Source organism: Coloeus monedula (genome assembly GCF_965178545.1).
Source record: "Coloeus monedula genome assembly, chromosome: 2".
NCBI classification, from domain to species: Eukaryota; Metazoa; Chordata; class Aves; order Passeriformes; family Corvidae; genus Coloeus; species Coloeus monedula.
In genome coordinates, this window is record NC_138782.1 from 34,341,739 (window position 1) to 34,356,463 (window position 14,725).

Below are 14,725 nucleotides of genomic sequence, written 5' to 3' on the forward strand. Positions count from 1 at the left end.
TTTCCCTTCATACCCAATGTTATGGCCCCTGCCTGATCCCTGTTCTCTTCTTGTTGTACAAAGGGGCTGATAAATTTTCTGTGGGGTGGACAGACTCTTGAATGCTGAGGGCAAATTTTAAAATTAGACTGACTAGATAGAGACAGAGATCGAAAGAGAATGAAATGAGAAAAAAGTTCTTTTTCTCTTGGCCTGTGGAATACATTACTTGGTCCAGCAAACCCACCATGTATCTGTCTGCAAATTGAAGCTCAGTTCTTTGATGCAAGGCTAGATGCCCTTATTGGCTGAAGTCCTCTCAGAGTCTTAGGGCAAAACAAGTTTACTCAGCTCTTCTTCTTTAGCCCTGGCTTTGAGGAGGGTGTAGGACTCAGTAGGACTTCTGCAAAATGAGGAGACAGACCCTGCCCTCCCATCCATCTCACATATGCAACAATATGAAGGTAAAGGTGGGCTTGCTCCAATCTGGAGCCATGCCTCACTTCCCATATATCTATCCCTGATGCCTGCAGTCACAGCCACAACCCCTCACCTAGTGCCAGCACAGTCCTGCCAAGCCAGGTGCCAGCAAGAGCGTATCAGATTGTTCCTGTCAGCAGGCAGTGCCAGCAAGAGGGTGTCTCCCATCCCAAGCCTTTTCCAGCTCCATCGTGGAGCAAACTGAAGCTCTGTCACTACAAAAAGTAGCTGTATAAAATCCCGACATTTATTTATTTTTTTAATAACCCTTTTATTACCTTTTTTTTCCCCCACTACAGAACTTGAAAGCTGGTTTACTCTCACAATTTGACTATAAAATATCCACAGCCATCCAGGCAAATCTTCCCTGGGAGAGTTCCCAGACACTACTCGTTTATAATAGATATGACGAAAGAGAGAAACGGAATACAAATGCACTGGTTGTAGCCATGATATAAAATATTCAGTGACTAGCAGAGCAGGACGCTGTTGAATATCTCTCAGCTGATGAGAGAGCAGGATGAAGGGGAGCTCCCTGGAGGCAATTCCCATTCTTCTGAAGTTATTTGGTCATCTGTTTTTCTTCCTCTGACCGCCTCCGTAGCAAGCATTCACATTGCCCTATGATCCTGCTAGCCCCAACACAATAATCAGGGGGAGGGGAAGAAAAGAAATCCCGTTTCCACAAGGCATTCAAGAACGAGGGTGTCCTACATGTGGCTGGTAGAAATACCAAATGAGGCTCAGTTGGTTGAAGCCAGGTGCTAATGATGCCATGGTCATGGCATCAATCCCCATGTGGGCCATTCACTTAAGTGTTGGACTTGATGATCCTTGTGGGTCCCTTCCAGCTCAGAATATTCTGTGATTCTGTGTTTCTGAGGAATTGCTTGCTTTCTTCAGGGGAGGAAACTAGCGGTTGCAGCTAGCAGCTATTCGCCAAGTTCAAAAAAGCCTCTTTGCCAGGTTGGCTGGGTGAGTCAGCATTGCAGCTTGGAGCAAATCCTCAAGTCCTTGCTGCAGCCATCAGACTCCTCTTCCTCCCTTCCCAGGGGCTGCCTGAGAGGGGGATGCTTTAAGAGGACAGTTTGTTTCCCTGACAGACTGGTTCGACCACAGTGCCCTGCCACCTTTCTCTCATGCCTCCTAACTCAGTGGTCAGCCAGGTTATGATCTGCATGGCCTCCTGCTCACTGCTGGATGTTCTTGCAGGCCCTGCAGCAAGAGATGTCTTCGTGGTCAGGTGGCAGGATGAAGATTGCTAAGAGGGACATGGAAATTTCAGCCACACTGAATGGAGAGTTAAGGGTGTGATTATTCCAGTGCTGACACAGACCTTACCTGACCACCCCAGCTAAGTGTGGTCTATGTATAATCAGGATACGAAGCTTCCAATAAAATTGTAAAGTACTCATTGCTGTCTACAGATTCTTGAGGAGGGAAGGGGGATGAAAGGTGCCAATCCATGGTATCCAGTGACAGGATGCATGGGAATGGTTCAAAACTACATCAGGGAAGGATTAAATTTCTTTATTGAAAAGGTGGTCAGACACTTGAATAGGCTTTCTAGAGAGGTGATCAAAGTGGTCAGGCAGTTGGACTAGTTGGTGGTTTTAAGTCCTTTCCAACTTTTCTTTCCCTTCACTTCCCTTTTGGTTTTTTCTCTTCTACTCTACTCTAAGATCCCATGAGGGACAGTGCTGGGGACTGATTAAGAAGGATTTTGGTTCTGTGTCACTGGAAACAATGAGGCTAGATCAGATCTCTTGCCACAGCATCTGTCAGTTCAAGAAAGCCATGGCTGTTTCACAGAGGGAACTGGGTTGTGGGCAGGCCACTTACACAGGCAGTGTCACCACTGCTGCTCTCCTGCTGAGGAGGAATCACAGGTCTGGAAGGCCTGCCAAACTGAATTGCTTCTTTTCTTGTCCAACTCAGATCAGACAATCAGTGCAAAGGCGTGTCTAAAAGGTCATGGTAGATGATCACACGTAGGAGCCGGTGGGTGCCATGTGGTTTCAACTTGTTTCTGGCTAGTGACAGTAGTCAGATCACACAGTCAGGTCACACGGATTGAGAGGTACCAGTTATGTCCATGTAAAAGCAGCTTGAACCACAAAGCCATCATTTTTTAAGATTCAACATCGTAGCTCCCTCGTTCCTACCCAAACTTTGTTTATGAACACAGTGCCCTGCCACTGCACAGTAATGCAGGTGGCACCCTGGAGGTAGCTGCATTCTTTTGGATACATAGTTTGCCTCATATAGAAATGTGTTGTTCATTAAATGCATGCCATTATCTCCAGTGCAATAACTACACAGTAGAGGTTACATCACTGGATTGATTGAGGGGAGGCTGATTTTCCTAATGAGTATGATTCACTTCCCTCTAGACTCTTGAAAACAAGTTGTGGTTAGAGTTAAGTGAACAGTCTGTAACGAAAAAATGTATTCAACTTTTTAATACTCATTCTTTTTCCACTTATTCAGATGTGTTCTTGGCTTTAGTCATTCCTCCATCAATAAACACGTATTGACTAATGAAGAGATCCAGCACCTTCCTGTGGGCTGTGGTATGGACCCTTTGGATAGACTGTGGCCTCTTCCAGTAGTATCTGCATGGGTTTTTTGGGAGGTTAGTCAATTACCATGATCATGAGCAAAGATTATAAACACCTAGCAAGGAGACCATGTATTTGTAAAGTGTCATTCAACCTTTGTAAGTTCAATACAGTGGCTCTGAACCAAAGACAGATGAAGTCATTGTTTTTCTAAAGAATTCAGCAAGTTTCTAAAGAATTCTAAAGAATTGAGCGAGAGGCATAGATTTAAAGATTATTAAGACCCAATGGTATTGATACATCATCTAATCAAACTTCCTGCATAACCAAGGGCAGAGAATTCCCTTCAGTTACTTTTGCTGGAGCCCAGTAAATCCTATGTGTCTATACCTTCATTATATGTTTACTTATGAAGAGCACAAACAGCATGTTTGATAGGTAGGATTGAACCATCCCTAAGCCAAAGAGCTTGACATCTAAAGAACACATGGAGATGAGGGAAGGGTGTTCAGGTGTGGATTGGCTACACGTCATTTTTATTCCACAAATGTTGATGCAGGTATTCTGTTTAGTGCCTTAAATGGGGGTTCACTGCCTTTCGTTGCCCCTCACTAGAAAGGAATCACTGAATCAAGTTTCCAGTGCAGATAGACACTGAAATGTTGCCTTCTTCAAAAGCCCTCTTCTGTCTTGCTAGCTGAATGTCTGATTACTTTCCTGCCACAGATTTCATTGGCAAGGCTGTCGGAGCACAGATTGCTGGCACCCATTCATTTGCAGATGCCCTGAATCCCGACAGATTTTCTTTGCTCCTGATCACCTGATTGGAGACACAGTTATTCCTCTGGTGGACAGTTGCTGTGATCTCCCCTCCTGCTGAATGATCAGCAGAACATCTTTCCATTCAGACTTTAATCACAGCAGCATCCCTGTGCAAAGTTTAGGAGCTGTAAGGATACACTGCAACCTGATTATCTCCTGAGACATCAGGTGTTGCATCAATTATTCAGACTCTGAAATTGATATATACAAAACACAACAGACACTTAAGAGGAAACAGGAGCTCTCAGAGTATATCCAGCTTCTTCTTTAGCACTCCCTTGTCACTCTTCTATTCTCTCCATAGACCATTAATTATTTCACTGTTGGTCATTCCAGGTGCACATCTGGACACCCCCCTGGGTGCTCTGACAGAGTAAAGGCTGTGGGGCCAGAGTGCAAAACTGTGATACACACTTGTGCATCCATCCTAATCTGTATTTGAGCTTCAACCAGGCGTGATTTTGTAATGTATCCCAGAAAATCAAAGAAATGCTCCACAAGTGTCAGTCACCACCATCACTTCCAGGAGTGGTTTCCTCTCCCAAAGAGAGCTCTGCAGGGATGACAGGCACGCCAGCACCTGAAGGAGTTTGCAGTTGCAGATTTGGGGTATCACAGTTTCAGCTAGTCGCCTTGAAGTGTTGTGGTGCAAGTACGGCAGGCACGAAGTGGGAAAAGAGTCTCTTGCTATAATGCATCCTGACTCTAAGCTGGGTGCACAGCCTGCTCTAACAAACAGCCTTCCTGCAGCAAATCATTTCCAAGGCCTGAACCATTCATCCTCGCTCATCTCCCTGGGTCAGGCAGAGGATGAGGCCAGAGAACAGCTTTTGAGTGGTGTCCTCAGTTCAGCAGGAAGAATATGTGATCGCAGCTGCGCCTTCCTCTGTCTCGCTGGCTTCAGCATTGCAGTAAAACAGCCCATCTGCTCCAAGCCCTGCAGCTGTGCAGCTGCCCTGTGCTTGGCTCCCGGGACTGAGACACCGCAGACAGGGTGATGATGGGGAAATAGGAAAATTGTTAATAGGGATAGCGAAGAGACAGGCAAGATTTTCCTCAGCATAAGTACATCTGTGTCTGCGGGGTTTTTGTCAGGAACCCTTCCACACACATCACTTGTGTTTTGTGGGCTCTGGGAGGCTCCCTCCTCTCTTGCTGAGGTCTCTTCAAAGCCTGCCCACAGAAGGGAGACAGGCAGAGTCCCGTCTGGCTGTTGTGCTCTTTTAGACCTGGTAGTGTCTATGAAGCAGACTTTGTTTCAGCTCGTCGGAGAGTGCTGAGCACAGTGCGTGCTCTCAGTCTGAGAGCTGAGCACATGAATTCCATAAAGGACCCAGCTGTCTCTGGTGCCAAAGATGAAAGGGCCCGTTATCAAAGCTGGGAGGAGAGAGAGCATTGCCTGAAGGCATCTGGGCATGTCACGAAACAGAGGGTGAACAAGGAGCAAACAGACCTCGCAGCTGAACTATGGTTCACTCTGCTTCTTGTCTGCAAAATTGGTGGGAAAAGTTGCCTACACATGATCTCCTTCTTGCTAGGTTTATCATACTCTCATTTTTAATGGTTGGACTTGATGTTAAAGGTCTTTTCCAATGTAAACAATTCTATGATTTTCCGCCAGGCTGGCCTCTCCTCTCTGAGGTAGTACCCAGCACTTCTGGTCACCACGAGCTACAGCAGGAAAGAGGGAAGGAGCTGCCCCCATCGGCATCATCGCATCCTGCTTGCCAGCAGCTGCACAGAGAAACGAAGGAGAGCATCCATTTCCCTGCCAGGCGCCTGGAGCTCCCCCTGCCCTGCCTGAAGCTGAGTCACAGGCAGCACTGGGCTCCTACACAGCCATGGCCCCAACAAGTGACCAGCTCTGAATTTACCCCTGAGTCACCTTCCCTGTGCCATCTCTCTGTTCTGGCTGCATATTGGATGAGCCTTTGTTCTTCTGAGATTGCATAAATTTAACATTGTGGAGCATGGAGATCTTTCTTCTCCCTCTTCTGAACTTCTTAAACCACATCCTGTTGTCCACAGAGAGAAAGCCTCTTACTGGTCACAAACAACCTCTGAGGGAATTTTCCATGAAAAGGAGTGTCAGGATTTTGTTCCATAAATACAGTATCAAAGATGGAAGTCTTGTATCATTCATCTTTCTATGCTAACAGTTTCTCTAATTAGACTGGCAGATCAAATGAACAAAGGAGCTCAAGCATAGCTCCACTGCGAGTCTGCTCCTGCCATATCTCCATCTGCTCTCTGTGTACACAGACAGGTGGGGATATGCTGGAGAGAAGGAGCTATAGCTGTAGCTTGCCTGCCATTCCTCATCACGAGACAGCCATGACAGTACCACTGCACTCACCCCTCTGTCTGCAGGGCCCAGGTCCCCCCTGCCCAGTGTGTCTCTCCAGGGGTCCATCCATATGTCCACTTTGCCTTTTTAGAGTGTTGTTGCTTCTCTGCTGGTACATTCCCTCCATCCTGAAATTCCTGTACATGCCAGACTAGTCAGATAGATAGTGATGGATCATAGATCAATCTGTGCAATTGGTGTAGCTATGTCAGGGAATATTGCTTCAAGCCCAGCTTCATTTGATGGTGGTTTAGGAGGTCAGAGGTGGAAATGTGTTTGTTTCTTCAGGTTTTTGAAATCCACAGTTAGCTCCAAAGAAAATTCCCTGTAGCCATATATAAGTAATTTTCACAGGTTTGTTGTAGGAGAAACATTGCCAATCAAAACTTACCTTATTGCTGTTTATATCCCCAGAAAGTCCTAGACACAGCAGGAAACAGGAGGCTTTGATTCCCCTGATTCCTTTCTCCGTAGCCTCCCTACTGTACCGAAGCATGGAGTGTCCCACAGCAATCAGCCAGCTGGCAGCACAGGCCAAACATTCTCCATGCCCAATGCAGATGTCTTAGGAGTAGAGGTGGGATTATGGTGCTTTCCAGACTGACGAGGATGAGCTCTCTGAACCCTCCTGCTCTGGAGTTAGTGAAGTGTGGCTGCAGAAACAGGTCTGTGTAGTGACCCCATGACTGCACAGAGGGGACCCTGCACACCAAGCTGAGAACAGTGGAAGACGTGTAGAGATGAAGTTCTCTGCAGTCAGGAGTGGAAAGCAGCCCAGAGGCTTTAATTGTCTTACTCCTCATATGTTAATGTGTGAAGCATCCTGAGAGACTGTGAATGAGTAAATACATCCTACCATGGCACAAAGACAACTTACATTCCTAGAAATTATGAGTCAGTACCACTTGGTATTATTTCTGCTTCTTTATCTGTGCTACAATTATTTTTCCACCCTCTGCTTTCTAGCTCTCAGAGCAGTAACTTTCCCCCCAGCTCTGTAACCAAGAACACCAGCCTGATGCTGACTGCTATTCATTAACATCCATTTAAATGAGAGAGGGAGAGAGACCTGTGTTTGTTGTGAATATTATAAACAGTAATAGATTCTTTCTGGAGACTGTCATTTGCTCCTGGGATTTGCCTGCACTAAGCTTTGGGCTTTTAGTTTCTGATCAGTGGCATTAACATTAAACACTCAAAGAAGTGCTCAGAGCCCCTGTTGGAAATGTAAGAGCTCTTTTCTCCCTCGATTGGTTTTAGTCCTCATTTTGGGTCTATGGGTGACTCTGCTAAGCTGTGTAAGGTCTAAGTCCTCTCCACACCGTGAATCTCTTTCTAGGTACTGGATATCTCTTGAAATCAGTCAGCTTCCTATTTCAAGCTGTCTTTCCTGCACTGGAAATGGCATGGGAATTTCCATGGGGCCTTTCAGCCCTGAATTCCCAGGTGGGTGCCAAATCTAAACTGGAGCTGCAGCCAGGAATTCTCATCAATAGGTGGTCTCCTGAAATTGCCCCGTACTGGAGCAAGGATCTTACAGAGTGCAGCAGGCAGTTGCAGTGAGACCAGGCTGTGTGCCAGCTCATGGCTGTGGATCCCAACAGCCTTCCCTACCCATCTCACAGAGCTCTGCTGCACTTGGCATGGTACCCCATGTCTCAGTGTGTAGTGTCATCCTCCCTTTGCTTCCTGACTACTCCAGCTGCCTGCCTCCCATCCTGAGCCATGTAAACTGAGCTGTTCCTTAGCCTTTTCTGCACCCCATCATTTTGCATTAACTCCCCAAGAGAATTCCTGAGGAAACCTCTACCTTCTCTGCCATCCCATACCGACTGTGCTGGTGGTCCCTCCATTACAGACCCTGCCTCCCTCCTGCTGCTGCCTGTGCCAGCTCTTCTGGATCTACACTGCAATTCAATGTGACAGTGAAGTTCTGTCCTCTGGAAACTGAGTGAAGACCTTTTTTTGTTGTGAGAAGGTAACATTTAAAAGGCATCCCTTGGGTTACTCTATCTGGAAGCCCAGCTGGTCTTTTGTGTGAGTGCCACTCTTTTGAAATGCCAGCTCTGGTCTTCAAGGCAGACAGCAGAAGGTGCAGCTGGCTCTCTCTGTAATTGATTCCTCCTCACTCATCACTGGCCTTTATTCTCCCTTTTGATTGGGAAGAAGGAATAATGCAGATTACAAGACAAATGCGAAGATTGCCTTGTATGGGAAGAGTTAACAACAGGATTGCTGGTGTCCTGGGATTTCTCTTTTGTCCGTCTCTCTCTGGTCAGCTGGAGAGATATAGCAGCAGATAGATGGTCTGTCTTTTTGTGTGCCTCACCAGCAGGTGTCCTTAGGAAATGCCAGGCCGGGGAGATGGGGAAGGGGCAACAAGGAGAGAAATAGGTAACAAAACTGCCCAGTCGGCTTTGGACTTGGATACAGGAAAGCAGGCATGATTGCAGTATGAAACCAGGCAAAAAGGGGTGACTGCAGCAACTGGCACTGGAGAACATCCCAGATGGGCCTTTCTCATCTCTGCTGATGAGGAGTTGGAGAGCAGGTCATGCTTTGATTCTTCTTCAGTTTGTAACCACTGGAAAGGAGGATGACTTGGAGATTCCCATAGTCCAAGTCTGCAATATTTTATGGCTCTGCCTAGAGCACAGATCTGGAGGTTCATTTACAGGTACCTCCATCACAGGCTACGTGCCCTTAACTTGACTGGCAACTGGTGGCAGACTGACACATGGTGGAAGGGAGTAAAGTAGAAGAGCTACACAAACAGTAACATCTACAACCCTGTGGTCTCAGTTCAGATGGGATAGAGGTTTCATCACTGTTTAAAGTCCAGGAGTCTCTGCCATGTCTCCCAGAAGTGTATTCCCAGTGCCAGTGTTACTGGAAAATGGAGGTCTGTAGTTCCTTCCCGGACTCAGGGAGCCTCTGTAACTTAGCAGGGATTGCAGGTAGGGCTGTGAGACCTGGCTGCCCTTCACAACTCTCACTGATTTCTAAGACAGCCATGGGTGTGCTGCTCCTCTGTTTCGACCTTCAGTTTTCCATGTGTAGGCAGGAGTAGTGAAACACTGCATGTTGTGATTAGATAAGGGAGCTTCCTTTCCAATTGTAAACAATTTGAAGAATGCCTGCTCATATTCAGTATTGTTGTATTAGGGAATTCAGGTGCCAAAAGGTTGTTTTTCCTGAGGCTGCAAGGACATGGAGCTGTCAGCCAGGATGTGCTCAAGCTTGGTTTGGGTTTAGGCCAGGCATTCACAGCCAGTGCTTTGGAGGCACTAATTTGCATTCCAGATGCTTCTCTGGGTTTCTTTCTATCTTGCCTTTGCTTTTTTTCTAGGGCATCAAAGTTCATTTGCTGCGTGATTTGTCCCAGTGCTGGCTACTCAGCCAAGCTATTGTGCAGCAAATCCTAGCTACAAGTCCCCAAATGAGGATAGAATAGACAATGGTTGTTTTCAATCCTTTCTTGCTAGCAGCTTTATATTAATTCTTCATTTGCTCTCAATCCCTCACCTCACCGGCTCTGGTGTCTGTAATTAGCTGCTCTGAACACACTCCTGTTGACACTGATCTATGGGGTTATGTAGTTCCTGCGTGAGCTGTCAGTTTGGACAAGGGGCTTCATGAGGACTAGGTATCCTTAGAGACACTTTCCTTCATAGGAAGCTGCTGAGGGCAGGGAAGATGCCAAGAAACCAGCAGCTCAAAGCTGGTTTTGCCAGAGACTCCTGTAGTGACTTCTCTCATCTGTGGCACTGTGTTTCCAGGAGGGAGGTCTCACTGACTTGGATCCCCCAAGGTTGTGCAGTGCCAACTGGTCTCAAGGGAGAGAGAAACAAGCTATTTTTCTCCTTATCCTGGGTTGTGGTGTGCATCCCAAACCGGGGAACCATCTGGGAAGGGGATTGGATATGCTGTCTATGTCCTGTCAGGCCTTCATTTGGTTTTCTCAGCTAGCCTTACAGTTAATGCTTCTGAATATTTCCAGTCAATAATGTGGCTTCTATCCTCTCTTCACTAAATTATATACATATTTCATTTTTTTAACCTTTTCTTGTAAGCCATTCACTCAGAATCTAAACATTTCATCATCTTTATTATGCTCTGAACTCCCTGTGATGTATCTCTCATTTTCTGACAGCCAGGCACTTGATGGGACTATTTCCAGGTCCCTGTCCTTCATACAGTGCCCCTAAGGTGGATGTGCCAAGAAAGAAGGATTTGGGGGGATCATGTAGGAGGGAGGTTATATATATATGTTTCCCTGCCTCTTCCCCTGACCTCTTTCTGCTGCTTCTCCAAAGGGTGTACCCATGTGGGAGTGCAGCATCCCAAGTGCAGACAGACTACAGATGGCTAAGTAAGGGTTACTATTTCCATCCCACTCTCAGGTGTAATATATCTGTGTATGGAGACCAGAAACACTGATGAGCAACAGCATGACTGGAATTGTGATTGATTGATTTTTTGAGAAAAAAAAAAAAAGTGGTTCAGGTCAACCCTGATTGAATGTTTAAAAATGCTTTTTTCACTGAAGCAAAAAAGGAAAAGAAGTAATCTGAGGGCATACTAACAAAATGCTGCAGGAAGACAAACTGAGATGGCTTCACGTGTGGGTGGAGGGTAGGAAGCTGTGACACTGTTTTCAAAGTGAGAACTGGAAATGCTTTGAGATTTGTTGGCTTTGGTTTTGGTTTAATGATAGACAAAACCTTTTGGGAATTGCTTTTTTTGAAAGAACTTGAAGTTGGTGTTGATTCACAGGGTCTTTGTGAACCTCTGAAAACGTGGGGCTGGGATGATACCAGGTGGTGTGGAACAGGCAGTGCTCTCTGGTTCTTCAAAGAACAGCTGCTCACCCCAAGGCTGCTCCCAGGGCAAGTGGTGGATGAGGACACTGGTCATAGTTCCGCAGCTGATGGCCAGGGCCAGGGCAGGGAGAGCCCTGTTAGCTGCATTGCATATTTCAGGTGCCAGTGGTCAATGGGGGGAGGCAAATATGTGTTCTGGGCTCCCCATTTCAAGTGAAATTAGAGAAATTAGCAGGATCCAGCAGAAGGGCATCAGGCTGGTCAAGGGCTAGGAGCAGAAGTCCTTAGGAAGAGAGGTTAAGGGAGCTGGACTTGCTCAGTCTGACAAAGAGGAGGTTGCTATCAGCCCTTGGCCTCCAACTGCTTCAAGGGCAAATTCAAAGATAATGGAACCAAAATCTTTTCATAGTATTAAATTATATTATAAGGAACAGTGGCCTCAACTGGTAGTGCTGGAGGTTCATGCTGGACAGTAGGAAAACTTGGTTCCCTCAGGGAAGTTCAGGACTTGGCCTGGCAAAACCATGCTGCCCTCATGTAGAGCAGGAGACAGCTTCAAGCAGGAGGTTGGATGGGATGCCTCTGGATGTCCCTGGCATTTCTGCCACCCTCTTGTCATGCCACCCCAGCCATGCTGCACACTGCTTCTTCCTCATCCCATCCCTGTTTTTCTGGGTCTGTGCTTCCCTAGGAAAGGCCAGGTGGATGAAACGTTGCCAGTGGCACTTGTCCATGAACACAGGAGAAAGCTGGCTCCCTTCAGAGATGACCACTGGGGCTGTGCAGGCTGTCCCTGAGCCAGCTGGGGCTTCCAGCCATGGTTCAAGGCTGAGCCCAGAGCTGTGCCAGGAGCCAGCCCAGCAGGCAGGCTTGGCTGCCTGCCCCAGCATGCCAGATCCCAGTTTCTCTCTTCCAGGCTCCTTGAACCTGCTAGTCCGCGTGCGGAACAAGCGAGCCATCGACACCCAGGTCTGGTCCCTCAGTGGGAATCGGGGGAACATGTGGCAGCAAGCACATGTGCCCATCAACCCACCTGGGCCCTTCCAGGTAAGCCAAGCCCACAGTCAAGGAGCCACCTGCACTGTCCTATCTGTGTGCTATGGATGTAGAAGATTTCCCAGCAGACATCTTCCTCTGTAGCACAGGGGCTGGTGGGGCACAAGGCAGGGTACTGGGAGCTTTCATCCCCCAGGGTCACTGGGGCAAGGCAAAGGCTTAGTGGATGCACAGAAGTCAAGTCCACTTCTCTCTGAGGTTTTAATGTGCAAGCATTTAAAAATTTATGTGCATCAGTTTGGCATTATAAATTTTCTGGTTATTGCTGGTCTGGAAACTGCTTGTCAGAGAGCTCCTTTTGGTGCCATGACTGTGTGATGGACAGGTTCCTCAGTGCTGAGCAGCTGGGTGATGCTGGCCTGTTGGTGTAAAGTGACTGAATGCTAGAGGTTTCTTCTAGCATGTGCTGCAAGAGCCCACCCTCGCTGTGCCCCTTGCTTAGGACTCTAGGAGCACTTGTGAATATGAGCTGGGCACTCTGCATGTACTCATCGAGTTGTTCATGTGTACCCAGGCAGTGGGCTGCGTTTATGGCTGAGGTTGTTTCCCAACAGGCTACTTCGCTCTTGTTGGGTTGTTTGTGAGAGCTGCTCTGTACAGGCTGGTAGGCTGTGGCACTGTGGCAAAATGCCCAGTGTGCTTTTGGATACTTCAAAATAATAAATAAGAATGTAGTTACTCTTGCAAGTCCTGTTCAGTATTGGTTGACTTGTTAGAGCAGGGTACATAATAAAGCAGAGCTCTAATGCTTACTTATTACTGCACAGATGCTCAGCACAAAGAGATTGGTCCCATAAACAGTGGGATCTGGCTTTCCAGATCCTGTGAATACTGGAGAAACAGGAAGGAAATCATTCTCCTGGGGATCTGATAAGACCTGGTCTGTGTCCTGCTCACCTCTGCAGAGCCCTGCAGTGCAGGAAGGGCCCTCCACAACTGCAGCCTCACACTGGACTCTCTCCCATGCTCTGCTTGCAGATCATCTTCGAAGGTGTCCGGGGCACGAGCTATGAGGGGGACATTGCCATCGATGACGTCACTCTGAAAAAGGGAGACTGTCCAAGGAAACCAATTGGACCAAATAAGGGTGAGACTGTGTCTGCCTCAGAGGCAAATGAGTTGGTAGGAGTGCATTCACAAATGAACATGCTAGGGATGCACAACTGATTCCAGAGCACACTGACGTGTTGGTGGGACCCAATGGGATGGTTGACTCCACTAGCAGAAGTCACCAAAGGAGCTGTCAGACTCGTGGACTTGTTCTTTAGAGTTGAGAGTTAGCAAGAATCAAAGGAACAACCAGGAGGTGTCATGCCCAAGAAGCTAAAGGACTTCTGCAATATCTCATTTACTGGAAACTCTAGTTATGGAAGCTTTGAAAAGGGAAAGACCTTCTGCAGGCTTTAATGGCCTCCGTAGGGTTAAGTCAGTCCTTCTCCTGGGAAAAAAAATCTGCCCTTTGGGGCGTGGGACAAGGGAAGGCTGTGCTTCTTCCCATTGCCATCTGAGCATAGATGTACAGCCAGGCTAAATCCCACCAGCCCCTTTCCAGTCCATCCCCATAAACTGATGCCAGCACTGCAGTAAGAGAGAGAGCTCCACTCTCACTAAGGTGCACCAAGGGTTGAAGCCACAGCAAGGTGTGTGTAAGCAGTACGTAGCCATTGGGTGGGAATCACCGGTGTGCCATGTGCCCTAGTCCTGCCTGTGCCCTCGATAACATGCCTCAGGTGGGCTGGAGAGCAGATGTTTGGAGTATACAAACCAGAGCCAGACAGGAACTTGAGAGCAGGAACTTTAAGGTTCAGTTTGGTTTATTTATTTTTGAAGCAAAAAAACTTTCAGAGTAAGAGTCACTTCTGGCAATTTTCTTAACTCCGGAGGTGAAGGGGGAAACAAAGGTCAGAACACTGTAAAATTTTCTAAATTTTAGGTATGGTTGAAGATCTCTTTTAGCCTAGGATGTAACCATAACAAAATGAGAGTATTTTATTTGACTCAGGTTGAAAGTTCTGGGGAAGAAAGGAGAATTAGATTTCAAAAGTGTCTAAGATTCAACCTTTTCTCCAGAGTTAGTTTTGGGGAACCTTGAGAACGTCCAGGAAAGGCTCAAAGTGTCTTCCAAAAGATCAGGGAACTCTCTGTGGTTCAGGGTGGGAGAAGACTTGTTTGATGAGATCTGTATCTGTCCCATCACTAATTCTCTTTCTCCCTTCTTGGCTGGCAGCTGTTGCTCTTCCAGGAAGTGGTGTCCCAGCCCTGCACAGCCCTTGTCTTTGTGGCCCATTGACTTTCTTCCTTTACGTGCTGCTCAGATGATGGCAAGTGAGCGCTCCTGTCTTCGGACCAAGACATTCCTGCTCCTTTCCTACTCAGCCACCTCTGCTCCTCTTCCTCCCCTCCTCACTGGCACACCAAAGTGTCCATATGTTACCAAAGACTGACAGGCATGACCACGCAAAGGGATCTGGTTCAGAACTGGAGCACTCCTTGAGAAAGTCATAATGTCTATAATTTAAAAATAAAGACAAAACTTTTTTTAAAAAGCACGTGCACGAGAGAGAGAGTGAGAAAGAGAGAGGAAGGAAAGAAACACACCCGGAGAAAAGAAGGAACGAAACACAAAAAATAGGAATGAAGAAATGTGAAGAGCAAAT

General features: G+C 47.0%; 1 protein-coding gene across 1 annotated transcript in view; it reads left to right on the forward strand.

Moving 5' to 3' along the window:
* The window catches only part of MDGA1 (MAM domain containing glycosylphosphatidylinositol anchor 1), a gene marked incomplete at both ends in the record, with an annotated part of 139,779 nt that extends 125,392 nt beyond the window's left edge, over positions 1–14,387 (forward strand). The window contains 3 exons of the mRNA XM_082302670.1: positions 11,929–12,059; positions 13,047–13,155; positions 14,296–14,387. Of these exons, the coding sequence (XP_082158796.1) occupies positions 11,929–12,059; positions 13,047–13,155; positions 14,296–14,387 (332 nt within the window). The remainder of the gene's footprint in view (positions 1–11,928; positions 12,060–13,046; positions 13,156–14,295) is intronic.
* Between the last annotated feature and the right edge of the window lie 338 nt (positions 14,388–14,725).